The sequence below is a fragment of the Carettochelys insculpta genome, chromosome 11 (assembly GCF_033958435.1).
Source record: "Carettochelys insculpta isolate YL-2023 chromosome 11, ASM3395843v1, whole genome shotgun sequence".
In the NCBI taxonomy this organism is placed as follows: Eukaryota; Metazoa; Chordata; order Testudines; family Carettochelyidae; genus Carettochelys; species Carettochelys insculpta.
The window spans coordinates 26,083,840-26,100,102 of NC_134147.1; the positions used below are offsets into that span (position 1 = coordinate 26,083,840).

General features: G+C 58.5%; 1 protein-coding gene across 1 annotated transcript in view; it reads left to right on the forward strand.

The window, feature by feature from the left end:
• CELSR3 (cadherin EGF LAG seven-pass G-type receptor 3) overlaps window positions 1-6,179 on the forward strand; it is a 74,979-nt gene extending 68,800 nt beyond the window's left edge. The window contains 11 exon segments of the mRNA XM_075004885.1: window positions 731-844; window positions 1,095-1,100; window positions 1,277-1,413; window positions 1,851-1,957; window positions 2,439-2,591; window positions 3,021-3,221; window positions 4,411-4,664; window positions 4,710-4,773; window positions 4,852-5,220; window positions 5,296-5,569; window positions 6,152-6,179. Coding sequence (XP_074860986.1) covers window positions 731-844; window positions 1,095-1,100; window positions 1,277-1,413; window positions 1,851-1,957; window positions 2,439-2,591; window positions 3,021-3,221; window positions 4,411-4,664; window positions 4,710-4,773; window positions 4,852-5,220; window positions 5,296-5,569; window positions 6,152-6,179 — 1,707 coding nt within the window.
• Window positions 6,180-16,263: the final 10,084 nt, after the last annotated feature.

The window sequence follows — 16,263 nt, forward strand, 5'->3', positions numbered from 1 at the left end:
GAGCGAGGAGAGCTGACTCACTGAAAGGCAGGGACGCAGTGCCAGGCAGTGTGAGCGAGGGGAGCCGAGTGACTGAAAGGCAGGGATGCAGTGCCAGGCAGTGCGAGCGAGGAGAGCCATCTGACTGAAAGGCAGGGACGCAGTGCCAGGCAGTGTGAGCGAGGAGAGCCGACTGACTGGAAGGCAGGGATGCAGTGCCAGGCAGTGCGAGCAAGGAGAGCCGAGTGACTGAAAGGCAGGGACGCAGTGCCAGGCAGTGTGAGCGAGGGGAGCTGAGTGACTGAAAGGCAGGGACGCAGTGCCAGGCAGTGCGAGCGAGGAGAGCCGACTGACTGGAAGGCAGGGATGCAGTGCCAGGCAGTGCGAGCGAGGAGAGCTGACTCGCTGAAAGGCAGGGATGCAGTGCCAGGCAGTGCGAGCGAGGAGAGCCATCTGACTGAAAGGCAGGGACGCAGTGCCAGGCAGTGCGAGCGAGGAGAGCCGACTGACTGGAAGGCAGGGATACAGTGCCAGGCAGTGCGAGCGAGGAGAGCTGACTCGCTGAAAGGCAGGGGTGCAGTGCCAGGCAATGTGAGCGAGGAGAGCTGACTGACTCCATTAGCACACTCCCAATGGGCTAGAGCCCATCTTCAGCACTGCCCCATTGCTAGGAGGACTGGGTCCCAGCTGTGCTGAATGTTTCCCTGCACTCACTCGTCAGGCTCACAGCCTCTCTTCCCCTCCCTCTCAGGGCCTGGCCGTGCTGGTGCTGTTCTGCGTCCTGAATGCAGAGGTGCAGGAGGCCTGGAAACTGGCCTGTCTTGGCAAGAAGAGTCAGGGCGAGGAGGCGGCTAGATCTGCTCAGGTGGGTGTGAAGGGCACTGCCCCAGCGAGTGAGCCAAAGATAAGGGTCTTCTTTGCACCTGAGCCGGCCCTTGGCTGGAGAGGGCATCCCTCCCCGGGCCCAGCCTGGCCCCCCAGCAGGCAGGTTAACGGGGCCTTGCTGTCCTGCTCCAGGAGGACAAGGCTCCCGGGCCAGGTCCTAACCCCACAGCTCGAGTCTGAATCCATGTACTGTCATGAGCCCAGCCCCTGGGAGCCCCCGACCTCACGAGGGGCTGGTGGGACCCTCCCCAGTGAAGGAGGGGTGTCCCTTTGCTCTGTCTGACGGGGTGTCCCGGAACCCACACAGGCCACCCCGCCCTGTACCGTGTTGGCCGGGGCAGGGAAAGACTCTCAAGACGCAGCTGCTGCAGCCTCTTCCTAATAAGTTCTCTGTGTGTCTCTTCCTCACCAGGGCCCCACCGCCTATAACAACACGGCCCTGTTTGAGGAGAGCGGCCTCATTCGTATCACCCTGGGGGCCTCCACCATCTCCTCGGTCAGCAGCGTGCGCTCAGCCCGCACCCACTCCAGCCAGAGGGGCTACCTCAGGTGCGGAGCAGCCAGAGCGGGAGGCCCACAGCTGCCTGGCTGCTGGGGGCGGGATGTGAATGAGCCAACAAAGGCAGAGCTGAGACCCTACCAACGTGGTGGGTGATGGGAGCAGGGCCCACGCTGGAGAGGGGACGGCACTAATCTCCATCCTGAGGTGCCTGTGCAGCTCTGCTGGCTGACATCACTCCTGGCCCACCACCGTCCCCTGGGCTGTGCCCCACTCCTGACCCCATAACGGGCCCCTGCTCTTCCAGTCCTGAGCTCTGCCAGCCCCCCTCTCCTGGCCCACCACAGCCCCTGCTAGCCCAGCCCTGAGCACTGCACAGCTCTGCTGGAGCCCCCCAGTCCTACCCACAGCACTCCTTGCGGTTCCAGTCCCTCACCCGCTCCCCCAGGACAGGTGAGGAGCTGGTGTCTGTGGGTGTTTGTTTCAGAGAGAACGTGATGGCGCGTCAGGGCTCAGCCCTGGATCACAGCCTGCTGGGTCACACCGGCCCCACGGACCTGGACGTGGCCATGTTCCACCGCGACGCAGGGGGAGGTAAGGCAGAGACCGGGCAGCTTGGCCCCCCAGGGCCTGCCTCTGGACGGGAGAAAGCTCAGGGCTGTGCAGCAGCTGCCTGGCAAGCACCTTTCCCGTACGAGGGAGCAGCCTTTGAGCTGATGCTTCCCGGCCCGATCCTTGCAGCACCTTGAGCACCTGCCACTCCCAGCAGCCTCCCTCTGACTCCTGCCTATGCTTGGCCTGTGGGGGGGGCGGGAGAGCCCGGGGTCGCTGAACAGTGCCCAGGTGAGCAGCGAGCTTCCCGCCTGTGGGGGAACAACAGCACAGCCCCACCCCCAAGGCCATGCTGGGCTGGGCAACATCCAAACACAGGGTCTGTGTTTTGTGCAAGATCGGAGGGATGTCACCTCAGGACACTCACTGGCAAACTCCAGCAGCTCCTTCCCACCCTGCCCAAACGCCCCTCACCTGCCCCCTTCCCCACCACTCCCGCCTGCCTGTGCCCTGACAGACCAAGACTCCGACTCGGACAGCGATCTCTCCCTGGACGAGGAGCGCAGCCTGTCCATCCCGTCCTCGGAGAGCGAGGAGAACGTGCGCCTCCGCGGCCGGTTCCAGCGCCAGTTCAAACGGGCTGCACACAGCGAGCGGCTCCTTGCGAACCCCGCCAGCACCACTCCCAAAGGCGAGTACCGCCCGAGACACCTGCTGCTGTGGCCACCGGGGGCTGAGCTGACCATCTCCTCCCACAGGACGCTCTTCTGGTGGTGCTGCTAGCTGGTATGGTGCAAGGCCTCTCAAGGGCAATGCCCAGCCCAGGGGGTCCTGGGAGCAGACCCCTTTGGCAGGGATGGGGTCATACCACCTGGAGATGGAGTGGCTCCGGCGGAGGCAGGGAAATTACCTGGAGTTGGTCCGGCAGAGGCAGGGAAATTACCTCATCCCTCTTGGCTGCTGGTTCTGCTCCTGCAAGCCCCACAGCATGTTACTGGTGGTCCAGCAACCCTTGGACTCCATCCCAGTGAGTGCTGTGGCGGGTTCTGCTCCATTCGCAGATGGGAATAACTGTCCTCTCCCCACCCCCTACACTGTTCTCCAGATGTGGATGGCAACGACCTGATGTCCTATTGGCCGGCACTGGGCGAGTGCGAGGTTCACCCCTGCTCTCTGCAGAAGTGGGGCTCCGAGCGGAAGCTGGGCTTTGACGTCAACAAGGATGCCGCCAACAACAACCAGCCGGACCTGGCCCTGACCAGCGGGGATGAGAACTCCCTCACCCAGGCCCAGCGCCAGAGGAAAGGTAACTGCACACAGAGCAGCCAGTCCAGTGGGCACATCCCCAGCTGCCCGAGGGCACAGTGTCCCCCTGGCTGCACCCCCAAAGTCTCTCTACCACCCCTGACTGCGCTGAGCTCTGCAGACTGCTGGTGTTGACCACAGGAGGCAGTAAGGACTTCCACTTCTCTCCCTGCACAGCAGCCAGGGCACTTGTGGGAGGAGGCATCCCAGCTGACTATTGCTGATAGGCTGCTCTAGAGCTGTCCTAGCCTTGCCCCAGGCTGAGTGTTCAGTGCTCACAGGAAATGCCAGGAAACTGGGGTGCTCAGCAGGGTGATGCAGGTGCTACTGTGGTGGTGCTTGGTGCTTCTTGTCAGAATCTTATCTTCAACTACAAGCGCTTGCCCCAGTGGCCGGGACAGTTCCCAAAGCAAAGGGGGGATGTAACCCTGGGAACTGCACTGGGAAACAACAGGCTGCAGGCAGGAGAGGTGCAGACCAGCACTGGGCTGGCCGTCCGCCTGCAGCCAGGAAGGGGAGAGCCTGACCGGTGAGAGAGACTGTGCAGGGAATGGATTTCGTATGGCTGAAGTGGAGCTCCAACTTCCCCGGTGTGTTACCAAGGGACAGAGTGGGGAGGTAGCCTTGAGAATGGCTCCGCTGGTGTTAAGCCACACTCTTACTGGCAAGCCGCTCGCAAGGGCGACGTCTCTTCTTGTCTGGGAAACCAGGACGTGCATCCATTGGGAAGGGGGCAAGTGGACCTGTCTCTAGTGGGCTTGGGTCTAGAGGCCATCTGGAGAGTATACCCAGCAGGCAGCTCCTCGCCTCCAACAGGGTGCTGTGACCTCAAAAGCTTTGCAACATGCAGCCTGCCCTTTCCTCCATCCTGGGGTCATCCTGGCGAGGGACAGGGCTGCCCAGGCCGCCAAGCTGAGCTGTTCATCCGTGCTTTCCTGTACATTGCCGGGAGGGCTCCCTGTGCTGTCACAGGCAATGGTCCCTCTAATTTTCCCATCTGCAGGTGGCATAAATTTTGTTATGTGCACCACCAGGACAAACCCAGGCTGCTGGCTGTGGGCGTTGTGGGCACTCTGCTAACCATCTGGGTGGCATTTGAATCTCTCTTCAGCAGCCACCCAAAGGCTCAGCTTACAGGGAACACTGGCCACAGTGGTTCTCTTCACTCTCTGCTGTTTCCGTTTGCACAGGGATTTTGAAGAATCGCCTCCAGTACCCTCCAGCCCTGCAAGGCTTACCATCTGTTGGCAGAATGACCAATGAGCTTTCATGGTACAAAACATCCACCCTGGGTCACAGAGCTGTGCCTGCTGCCTCTTATGGCAGAATCTACTCTGGGGCAGGCAGCCTTTCTCAGCCAGCTAGCCGGTACTCTTCCCGGGAGCAGCTCGACATGCTGATGAGAAGGCAGATGTCCAGAGAGCAGCTGAGCAGGAATGATGCTGCAGAATGCTTGGAAGCTGTACGCAGCAGGCATGGGTCCCGGGAGGAGCTGGACACCATTCTGAACAGGCCTGGATCAAGGGAACAGTTGGACACTATCCCTAGTAGACATGGGTCTAGAGAACATCTGGAAAATATACCCAGCAGGCATGCATCTAGAGAAGACTTGGATATATTCGTTTCCAGACATGATCAGAAAGCTCATGGGAACACACTACCCAGGAGGCAGGGTTCTAGAGATCATCTAGATACTTTACCCAGTCGATTTGGGTCAAGAGAACTGCTAGACTGTGGGCCAGTAAGAGAGGTCTCCAGAGAGTGGCTCAACATTTTGCCTAATAGGCAAATATCTAGAGATCAAATGGATATGTTGCCAAGTCGAGACATTTCTCGAGAACACTTGGATCTGCTTTCAGGAAGGCATCCTTCAAGGGACCAACTAGCATTAGCTAGACAATCTTCAAGAGAGCAGTTGGACTTTTTATCCAGAAGATCTAATTCCCGAGAGCATCTGGATACAGTGCCGAGTAGGCATCCATCACGGGAAAATCTAGAGTGTTTTTCTAGAAGACAGCCATCCAGAGAAAATCTAGAACCTCTTTCTAGGCGGCTTCCTTCTAGAGACAATCTAGAACCTCTGTCTAGAAGACAGCCCTCTAGGGAAAATCTGGAAGCTGTTCCTAGCCGACATCCTTCCACTGAGCAATTAGATATCCTTTCTTCCATCCTAGCATCTTTTAATTCTTCCGTCCTGTCCTCTGTGCAGTCCTCCAGTACTCCATCTGGCCCCCAGACCACAGCGACTCCTTCTGCTGTGCAGACCTCCTCAACACCCTCTGTGCTGTGCCCATCAACACCTCGCTCTGCGACATCCCACAGTATCTCTGAGCTGTCGCCAGATTCAGAGTAAGTGTTTCCTCTTCTCCAGACTGACTTCCGGGTCACTCTAATTCATGCTGTGAGGATAGCTTATGTCTTCTGGTCACCTGGTTGGTCGTTGGCCCATGTTTTTTTGCGTAACTGAGCATTACTGTCTACAGTATCTGAACACATAAACCCTCCTGGTGAAATGGGATCCACCCCCTTAGGATGAAATTAGGTCCTTAGTGGGTGTGGTGCTCTGTAGAACCCATCACACCAGTCCAACGGGGGGAAGTGGTACTGGGTGCTGAGGGAGGGAGGGGAAGTGGCTCTGAGCTGTGATCTTCAGCATGCATGGTGGTGTACAGATGTGTGTGTCGCCTTCAGCTATACGGGCACCAGGGTGAGCGGGTATGGCCACGGAAAGAGGATCTGCATTCTGTTTCGTGTATGCACCTGGCCTGGCCATTGTTCTGGGAGCCACGGCCAGACCCTCACTGCCTCATGAGCCGGAGGTGTGCAAGGTGCTTTCCCTGGCCAAGCAGGGAGGTCCCAGGGAGTGTCGCTTTGGCCTGGGGAACAAGGCTACGTTTCTTAATTATGTTTCCTTTTCCCCCCCCCGGGAAGAATAACGAGAAGTGAAGGTCATTCCTGAGGGGCCCGAGCTGCTGCAGGAGCGAAGGAAGAAGCGGGGCTGATCGCCTGGCCAGACCCTTTCAGCAGCGGTTTGGAGTCCCTGCATGCCAGGTGCCCACATGGAAAGAACTGATGCTGGTGGTCAGAGGCCCCAGTCCACCCCGCCCTGCAGAACTCGCAGGGGGAGAGCCAGGCACACCATCTCTGGGAGGAAGGGGTGTCTGGTTCCTCTGCACCAGAATGCAGCTGCTCTGGCCAACTGCCTGCTCAACAGGACGCCCTCGGAGGCGGGGAGGAGAACTACACCGGGAGCAAAGCTCAGGCTAGTGCCGCTGGTTACATATCAAAAGCAAACAGACCGAAATCTTCCTTTCTGAACCATTTCTGCACTGTGTGCGCGTGCGTGTGCGTGTGTGAGGTGAGAGAGAGGACGGGGTGGGGGTGGCTGCAGGCGATGGGGCAGGGGAGGGTTTTATACATTTTGTATCTTTGTAATCAGAGAGAAGAGAATTTCTATGGTTATTTTTACGGAACGTTCTGTTCCCGTTGCTGTGACGCTGATGGTGTTTGTCTTGACAGCGACTCCGGGCTGGGACTAGAGGGGCTGCTGGCCCTTCCGCAGCGGGGTTGTGCGTCTGGAAGCCGAGGCCCCAGGGAGCGGCTTTCTCCAGGCTCTCCTTTGTGTTGTGTTCCAAATCCTCCCCTCCCGTTCCTGGCTCACTCTGCGTGAAAGCCACAGCAGTGGACGTGGGACAGGACGGGGAGCCCTGGATGAGCTCTGCTCAGCCTCCCCTGCAGCGCTCCCCGCTCTTCTGGCCTTGGGGCCTTCCCAGCCCTGCCAGCACCTCGCCATCTGCCCTGCTGCTCCCAGAGCCAGGCCCACCCTCTCCCTGCATCCTGGATTTCCTAGTCCTGCATATACAGGAGCTCACGGATGCAGCCCACGTCTCCAGAGAAGTCTCCTGCAGTCTGAGTGCTGAGCAGAGGCTGCCCAGCTGGACCGAGCCTTTGTGCTGAGGGGAGGCCTGTGTTCGCCTTGGAGCTGTGCTGTGCCACATGGCCGTTGTGGAGCGGGGAAGCCTGCCAAGCGTGTGGGGTTCGAACTCAGGAAGGCAAAGGTGGATCTGGGAGAGCTCCTGCCGAGTGAAACAAGCCTCTGAGGAGCTGGCTCTGGGCCCCTCCCCGAGGGTCTGTCCCCGGCATCTCTTCCCAGCAGGGAGGAAGGAGGAGGAGACTGATGTTTTTATTTCTGAGCCACCATTGCGTGGGCTGTGCCTCTTTTCTTTCCCTGTTATTGGCTGGTGCAAACCCCCTCCCACCTCAGCTCCCCTGGAGCCTTGCTTACAGCGTGGCTCCAGGAGCGCGGACACACACCACCCTGCCCGGGAGCTAAGCCCAGGAAGATTTCTCTGGCACTGTGTCCCAGAGTGGGCAGTTCCCCAAGTCCAGGTTAGCACCAAGAGGCCCCCGGGGGCGTTGGGCCCAGCCAGTCAGGGAGCACGGCTGTAGGGTGCAGGTCAGGGTGGCATTGCTGCTATGGAGCAGCAGCCTCTTGTCTTGATTTCACACTCCAGCCCCACCACACCCGAGCCAGCATCTCCCAGGGCCTGTGCTGCGGGCTGCACGTCTGTCTGGCACACATTTCCGTAACAGGCTCGTCGTGAGCCTGGGCCCAGGATGCCCACCCCTGGCACACACACCCCTGGCCTGATGTTGCCTTGGCAGCTGCCCTGTCTATAGCAGAGGCCCACAGCTCAGAACAGCCTCAGGGAAAGGGCAGCTGGTCTCAGTGCACTGAGGTTTGACATTTCAGCTGCCCTGGCTGCTCATCGTTCCTCCCCACACCAAAGGGGCAGCAGGGACCTTGTTCGTCCCAAGGAGTCCCTACCGGGCTCTGCCGCTTCGCAGGCCAGGTGGTGCTTACGGAACCCAACGTGAAAACGGAAGTGAGCTAAACCTCGCCAAGCCCCAGCCCTTTTAACTGCATTGCTGCTGTTTTCCCCAGAGGCACAGGCGCCACCTGCCCCTGCCATGAAGGTGCGACAGACGGGGCCTGTCTCTACCCATGGGCAGGAGGGTGCCAGCCCCTCTCAGCCACCAGTGCAGTCCATTTTGATTGTCAAAAGCTATGTGTTTACGATGTGAGCACACGGTGCTATCTCTCTCTCTCTCTCTCTCTCTCTCTCTCTCTGTCTCTCGCCAGGCTGCAGCCCTCAGGGGCCCTCGTGTCTTTTGCTCTGCTTATCACCCACTTACAGAGTAAGGACACCCCATTTACTGCCTTATTACCACAGAACACTGTAGCATAATGGTGACTTAAATTAGGCAATGTTTACACATGGAAAATGTTTCCAGCCGTTGTGCAAACAGGGTGGAAGCTGGTGTGCATCCTCGGAGACCTGGCTGCCCTGGTGCTGACCATGTTGCCGCCAGCAGGAGTCTTGGAAATGCCAATGGGGATTAAAAACTGTATTGTTGGATATGCTGCCCATTGGCAGCTGGTGCAAAGGGCCTGGAGTCCATCCAGCTGGCAGCCTGAGCAAAGTGTGCACAGGAGGAGGGGAACCGCTGCCTTGGAAACAATCGATCAGAGCTGCCTCGTGGCCTGGGCCTGACGTGAGCAAGTGCTCCAAGAGTGGAGCAGGCTCCCTGCACGTGCCTGGGTTGGGTCGTGCTTGGGTTCTGCATGGAGCGTGGGACAGCGCCCGCTGCAGCCCCGCAGCTCTGACACTGCCTCTCCTCGCCTGGCCCTGGAGCCCGCAGAGCAGGACGCAGCCCCTCCCAGAGAGGGGTGGGTGGGAAGAGGGTTACACACGCCTTGCTGACTGCACCAGTGAGGCTCTGACGTGCCGTGGCGCAGAAAGCACAGGCCACGGTATCGGTGCAAAAAAACCCAACCCCCTTCTGTCTCGAAAGCTTCCCCGTCGGTGCTGCTCACCCTGTGGCACCTTCTCAGCACCATGTTCTCTTCAGGCCAAGTCTTGCTCTTTCAGGCAGCCTCGACCCAGGGCCCAGAGCTCTGTCTGTTACACCGATTTCTACAACTGCGTCTTTCTTCAAATGCTGTTTGTACCTTCCTCCTGCTGCGAGTCGGAGGGGCTCTGTGCTGCTTGTTATCACCACAAGGCAGGTTGGGCAGGGCTGGGTTGCTGTCAGGTTTTGACTGGAGCATGATTTTCTGTGCCAGGGTTTCTCTGGTGGGGGTGGTTGGCTGAAGGGTTTGCTGACACGTGAGGGGCTTTAGCCTGGCACAGAATGGCTGTGGGAGAGAGCCACCCTGCGTCCAGGGGTGGCAGCTGGCAATATTCCTCTGGGCTGCACCTGGCTGCTGTGGACGGGGCAGGCTGACTCTGAGACCATCGCCATTAACCCCAAGAGTGCTGCCACTCCAGCCTGCCTGCCAGCCAGGTGAGTGCTTGTGGTGAGCTGTGTTGGCACAGAGCTTTCCACGCTGGCTGCGCCGCTGAGTGAGCACAGCCCCGTCTTCAGCCCTGGCCAGCCATTGCCAGCTTGTCACATCAGGGAGAAGGGCAGGCTCCAGTCACCTCCCGCTAAGCCTTGGTAGATTCACACAACTGCCAGGTGGTGAGCTAGTGACACGTGCCAAAAACCGGAGGGAGCGGCGCCGATGTTAGCCTTGTGCCGGGCCTGCTGGCCTGTTCCGTGCCACCGCAACCTGCTGCCTTGCAGCTCAGAATGTTCTGGGGAGGGGACCCCCCTCCACCTCTGTCTTTGGAAGCTGCGCTTAGCTAGTGACTCTGTGGATTGTGTTGCTGTGGAGAGCATCCTTTGTGGGTTGGCTGGCTCCACTCCTTCGCCCGGTTTCTTGGCAGGGAGCGGAGAGGCCCACGGGCTCCACCCCGGGCGTGTAAAATTGTACCATGAAAGCCCCAGATTTGAAAATAAAATTCTATAAAACCATCCTGGGCTGCTTCCCGCGTCTCTGTCTGCTCTAGAGTTCAGTTCCGGCTCTCTGCAGCCATCAACAAGGTTGATCCTGCTTTGGGCAAGGGGCTGGACTCGATGACCTCCTGGGGTCTCCTCCAGCCCTTGGAGTCTATGATCAACAGCACAGCAGGCCCCAGCGTGCTCCACAGACTGCTCACAGCCACCGCTGTTGTCATCAGTCTCAGCCAGCAGGGAGGGCGAAGGCCAGTGGGAACACGGCAGGCTCCGCGCCGGAGGAGACGAAGGGAAAATTTAAGCAAGGATGTCGTGTGGGAAAGCCCAGCGCTGGAGAAACGCCCCCAGGCTCTTCAACAAGCGGGCAGAGGGAACACGTGCGTAGACCCATGTACCGTACAATGCGTGGAACTCAGTTAACGCCCTGGGAGAGGGGAACGCTGAACTGCATCTCTGACCAATGGACATAGAGTCTGTGGCCCCTCTCCAGGGTTCCCCTGTGAAGAGCGCTCTGGCTGAAAGTCTGCCTGTGAGTGGGGGAGGCGCAGGCGCTGGTGCGTGAGGAGGGAAAAGGGGCCACAGGGAGTGGGAGATGGTTGGAGTAGTAGCTCAGAGCCTGGCAGTTAATTAGAGAGCTGACACTTCCTGCAGTGCTGCGCCCCATAAACATCTACCATCCAGTTGGGCCCATCCAGACCCCTGCAGCCAAATGCCCTAGACCAGGGGTCAGCAACCCCTGGCAGGGGTGCCAAGAATGGCCCACCAGCCGATTTTTATCAGCACACCAGGCAGGAGCTCAGTCCCACCGTCCTTCCCTAGCAGCCGGGGGCTGGCTCAAAGCCAGGCCGCCTGGGGATTAACAAAAGAGCAGCTAATGCCAGGCACCACCTACGCCGGAAAGCTCTGCTCCTTAACGTATTTACTAACGAAGCTGTTCTAAGCAGGACTGTTAGTGACTTTAAAAAGTATCACCAGCACTCGGACCGTACACAGAGGTCAGACTGTCAAATTTTGGCCCTTTGCCTAGGAACGGTTGCTGACCCTGGCCCCTGAGCCTCAGCAGAGGGCAGAAGTTGGTGGGCAGCCCAGCCTCCTTGTGCTCCATCCAGTTCAGCCACTGCCTCAGGCTTTCGCTTGCAGCCTTCAGCCCCTCCGGTCCTGGGCCCTTACTGCAGCCCTACCCAGGCCTCGCCAGCCTGGCCTGCAGCACACAGCCACCCAGAACTGCCAGGGCTCGCTCTGGGGTGAGGGACCAATACCAGTGCGGTGGGCAGTGGGGGAGTCGGTGTGTGATTGTGGGCCAGTTCCCCCACCCGGCTCTTGCACCACCTCCTTGTCTAGCACGAAGGGGATGTCTTCTGAGCAGGCAGCATCTTGCCTTTGCACGGGGAGTGACCCCAGCAGCAGCCAGCCCGAGGGAGCTGACCACGTCTGCAGGGAGGTGTGGTACAAGCAACACTGCCTGATTCAAAGTCACGGCTTCTCAACAGCCAGGGGGTCACCTCTGAGCCAGGGGAGCAGCACAGTCACTTAGCTCCAGGCTGTAGGTAGCAGGAGAGCGACAGAGCAGGCCTGAGCCCTGTCCAGCAGCCCCCCTGCGTAAGAGCCCGTTCTCCAAAACCAGGAGCAAGCGTGGGGCCCACAGAAAGCTACGAAGTCGAGCACGATGGTCACCGGCGAGCACCACCTGCTCAGACACCCACCTTTCCCGCTACACCCTTTGCAGGGTTTGGCTAGCTGGGGTTAGCCACCCCACCTCAGGGGGAACCTTAGCAAGCCAGCAGGATTTCCCAGGTACTGTCTGTGTAGAGCTGAGGAGACTCAGCCCCACTGGGTCAACTTCAACAGTTTCTAACAGCTGGGAGCCCAAGTCTTCATCAGTTGTCCAGGGTGTGCAGAGGGTGCCAACCCTCCAGGGCTGTCCTGGAGTCTCCAGGAGTTAAATCTATTTTTTAATGGAAGAGTCCATGATGCAAAGAAAACCTCCAGACAGGGCCAAGCAAACTTGGCAACCTGAGCTTCTGAGCTCCCATTTCCCACACCTCCCCCCCGTATGTCAGGCTAGGCTTGCTGCTTCCTGGTTATTGCATTACTAGGCCCTAGCAAGGGTGGTCGGCCCCTTTCAAGGAAGCAGGCCCAGCACACCTGTGCCAGAGCAGGTGCTCCCAGGTGAGCCAATGGAGAAGGCAGGGCAGCACCAGGGCCTATTAAGGAGCAGGGAGCCACAGCAGGTAAGGCAGTTCTAGGGGGAGGCTGAAGGGGGGTAGTGGGGTTGGTGTGGGCTGGAGACTTCAGGCCCCAGAGGTTGCAGGTGGCTCTGACTCGGCCAAGTCTGTGTTGAAGAGGTGAGGAATGGGGGTTTTGAGTGGTGAGTTACAGGCCTGCTGACTGGGGAGGGGCAGAGCTGGCCCAGGTCTGGCCTGCCTGTGGTGAGAGTTCAGTGGCCCAGGGCAGTGCTGGCTCCCTGCCCTGCCCCCCCGCCCATGGGGGTGAATGCCCAGCTGGAAGGGCTGAGGGTGGCTCTCAGCAGGCAGGAGAGGCTGGAGGAGTCGCCCAGTTGAGGTGGAAGCTCCCTGAGCATGTCCATTGTTTTCTGCTCACTCTCACAGGCAGCCTGCCCCGAGGGTGGGGCGTAGTGCAGGCCATGGACTCCTGGGCCAGGCGGTGCACTAGGGGTTAGTAACGCCCTGGCCCCAAGGAGGGAGACAGTGCGGTGAAGGCGCCTGGCATGGAGCGAAGGAAGGGAGTTGGTTACAGCAGCGTGAGTGCTCAGCTGCAGGGGAGCCCCGAGGGGCTGGCTGGGAATTGTTCACAGGCCCTGTACATACAGCTTTACTGGAACACCTGTAGCATGAACCCTGGGCTGCTTCAGCCCTGGGCCCCTATACGCTCCCGGCCATGGCCCCTCGGTCCCAGCCTGCAGTCCCCTGCTAGGCCAAGCCTAAGCTGCTCCCCCCTCCCCCAACCCCCCAGCAAGAACCTCTGCTGAAGGGCCTGTAGCCCTGCCCAGCCACCGTTCTTCCTGCCCCGCTCCTGAAAACCCAGGAACTTCTCTCTAAGCAGCTTCCTCCCAACAGGAGCTTTGCACTGCCTCCAGGGCTGTCCCCTCCTGGGATGCAACAGGTGCTCTGTTCTGCTATATGTCGCTCTTGAGCCCTGGCTGCCTGGTCCTGCATGCTGAGCGCGGCCGAAGGGGACAAAGTCTGCTGGAGAGTGAGCTGCACGTTACTCCTCCTCTGGGGCTGTGGTGGAGGAGGGAAAAAGTGACTGTAGTGGGAGAGAGACCGCTGTGCCCTTGTGGCGGAGGGGGCAGGTAAGGATACCTCTCCAGCGGGGCCAGTTGAAAGGAGGCCAAGGGTGGGGTGGGGGCACAGTCTTTAGGGAAACTCCTCCTATCAGTGGATCAGGCCCTGCATGACATTAAGCCACCTGTAGGGAGGCAGGTTGGAGCCCAGCTGGCTGGAAACTCAATGGCTGGAGAGATGAGAGAAAGGGCAGCAGTGGGACTACGACAGAGTGAAAGAAGTGGGGGGGGAGGGGCTGTAAAAGCCCCTGAGCTGCTGCTTGTGGCAGTGCTTTTATGGCTGCACATCATCTGTCCCAGTCTCCCGTAAACACAGTCCCCTATAGCTGTGAGCCACTGGTGTGGAGTCTGCCCCGGCTAACGGGGCCTCCCAGGACGAGAGGCTGCGTGGCCTTTGGGACATGCATGTTGCAGAGAGGGGTGGGCTCCGCAGCGCACAGGATGCTGAAACCTGCTGCTTCATCAGCCCCACCCAACGGTCCAGCCTCTGATGGGCCAGGGCGTCGCACCTCTCTCTCCGGTAGGATTCCCAGTGGGTGGTGCGTGCAAATGGTTTGGCTCCATCTTCCTAGTAAGCCTGTTGCTGCATGTGCCCTGAGGGGCCAGGGGGAGAGGTGCTCATGCCTAGGGACCCCTCCCAAACACGCTGGCATAAGGTAGGAGTAATACTCTCATGCTGGTGATGCCCATAGCCCAGGTAGAGTCCCACTGCCCAGGGTGCAGAAAACCCCCCTCAGAAACATGCACCCTACTTGTGCCTGACACTTTCTCTGCACACTCCCAGGAAGTGCACAAGCCTCTGCGGTGGTTTCACCTCCTGTGAACATCCTTGTGAATCCACACTGGCTAGTCAAGTGTTTTCCCCAAGAGTGACTGCCAGTAGCTCCGACTCCCCGTCCCCGTGCTGAAGCAGGGAGAAATGTGGGGAGGGGTTGCCCAAATGGTGAACTACAGGCCTGCTGAATGGGAGGGGAGCCCGTGTGTGTGTGGATTGATTAGACCAAATGCTCTTGGCCAGCTGTTAGAAATGTCCCCCCAGCTCTACCCAAGCACTGTGGTGGCCAGGGCTCAGCACATCTAGAGACGTGGTGGGAAGTAGCATTGCTAGGCCACTAGCCCTGGGCACAAGGCGGCAGACATTTGGGTAGGGGAGGGTTGGGCCAGCCGGAGAGAGCAGTCAGTGGCAACTGAGCAAGGTGGTGCCTGTTCTTTAGAGAACTGGGCTAAAGTACAAAGATAAAGCTCAACCCTGCCTGCCGTTCAGCACCTTGGTACAGAGGCCAGAGGGAGAGCTACACCGTGAGGTGTGGCATTTCTGGTAGCGCCAAGGGAGAGGTGGGGTGTCATGACCACAAGAATCTCTCTTGGTAGAAGGTGATGGTCTCCAGCTGGTGCTTTGCTTCTGGAGAAGGTGCAAGAGGAGCTAGCGAGGCGTCCTGACCAGGACAGGCCTCTTGGAATGGCACATGCTCTGGACTGGCAGACAGTTTTTCTTGGCCTGAGATGCTACAGGTTTTCTAACCACGAGCATGGTTCCTGCCAAGGGCAGGCAGCTCTGAACCCCATCCATGAGCACAGTGGTTATTTCATTCAGTGCCCCATGCCCATTCACATGCTGCCTCCTGTCAAACGTAACCTGCATGCCCTTGGGAGCAGGGATGGGTTGGGACCTGGTCTGTGAGGCTACAGCAACACTGCAGAGGTATTTCAAACAAACAAGAGGACAGAACAAGGGGCAAGGGACTTAAACTGCAGCAAGGGAGGTTTAGGTTGGACATTAGGAAAAAGTTCCTAACTGTCAGGGTGGTCAAACAGTGGAATAAATTGCCAAGGGAGGTTGTGGAATCTCCGTCGCTGGAGATAGTTAAGAACAGGTTAGATAGATGTCTATCAGGGATGGTTTAGACAGTACTTGGTCCTGCCATTGGGGCAGGGGGCTGGACTTGATGGCCTCTCGAGGACCCTTCCAGTCCTAGTGTTCTATTCTATGATTCAAAACAGTGCTACACACAAAATGCCTTTTGAAATAGCACCCAGCTATTTTGAAACAGCATTTCTGGACACTAGCGCTATTTGAAATAGTGCCCTTATGGCTTATTTCAACATAGCGCTATTCTGTGTCTGAATAGTGCCTAGTTTGAAATAGCTATTTCAAAACCGGTGTTGTTCCTCCAACAGTGAGGGTGACCGAGTTTGAAAGTGTGCACCCACTGTTTTGAATTTATTTTGAAATAGTGTGCGTGTAGTGTAGATGGTAGCAAAGGTATTTTGAAAAAACAGCTTTTATTTTGCAATGACTCTAGCATAGAAGCAGTCTGAGTGGCCTAGGGCCTTAGTGGTGGCTCAAAAAGTCCTGCTGCTGGTCAAGTCACGGGGCAAAGGGCCAGCAGTGACTCAGCAATGCTAAATGTATGCAGAGACGGAAACCTTACCTAACCGCTTCACGACTCAGGGAGCTGGGAGGAGCGAAAGGTTGAGTTGAGCTCCAGGAGCCTCCCAGGGAACTTTGGAACAAGACAAGGGAGCTCCTGCCTCTGAGCTCCCATACTTGGTGAGTGCACGCAGAACAGGCTGCTGGGTACAGCTGCCCCTGTAAAGTGCTCTGGTGAGCACCCACCTCTGCCAGCATGCAGTGCCCTGGGAACTTACGGCCTGCAAATGCACTGAGGCTGCAGGCAAGGGTGTTACAGAGCCATCCCAGGTAACTGGGCCAGAGATGTCTGTGGCACTGAGGAGCAGGCACCATAGGTGATGCGGGGGAGGGGGGCATGTCACATGCCCTTTTTTAATGGGTCAACGTAAGAACAGCCACACCGGGTCAGACCAAAGGTCCGTCTAGCCCAGTATCCTGTCTGCCACCAGTGGCCAATGCCAGGTGCCCCAGTGGGAGTGAACA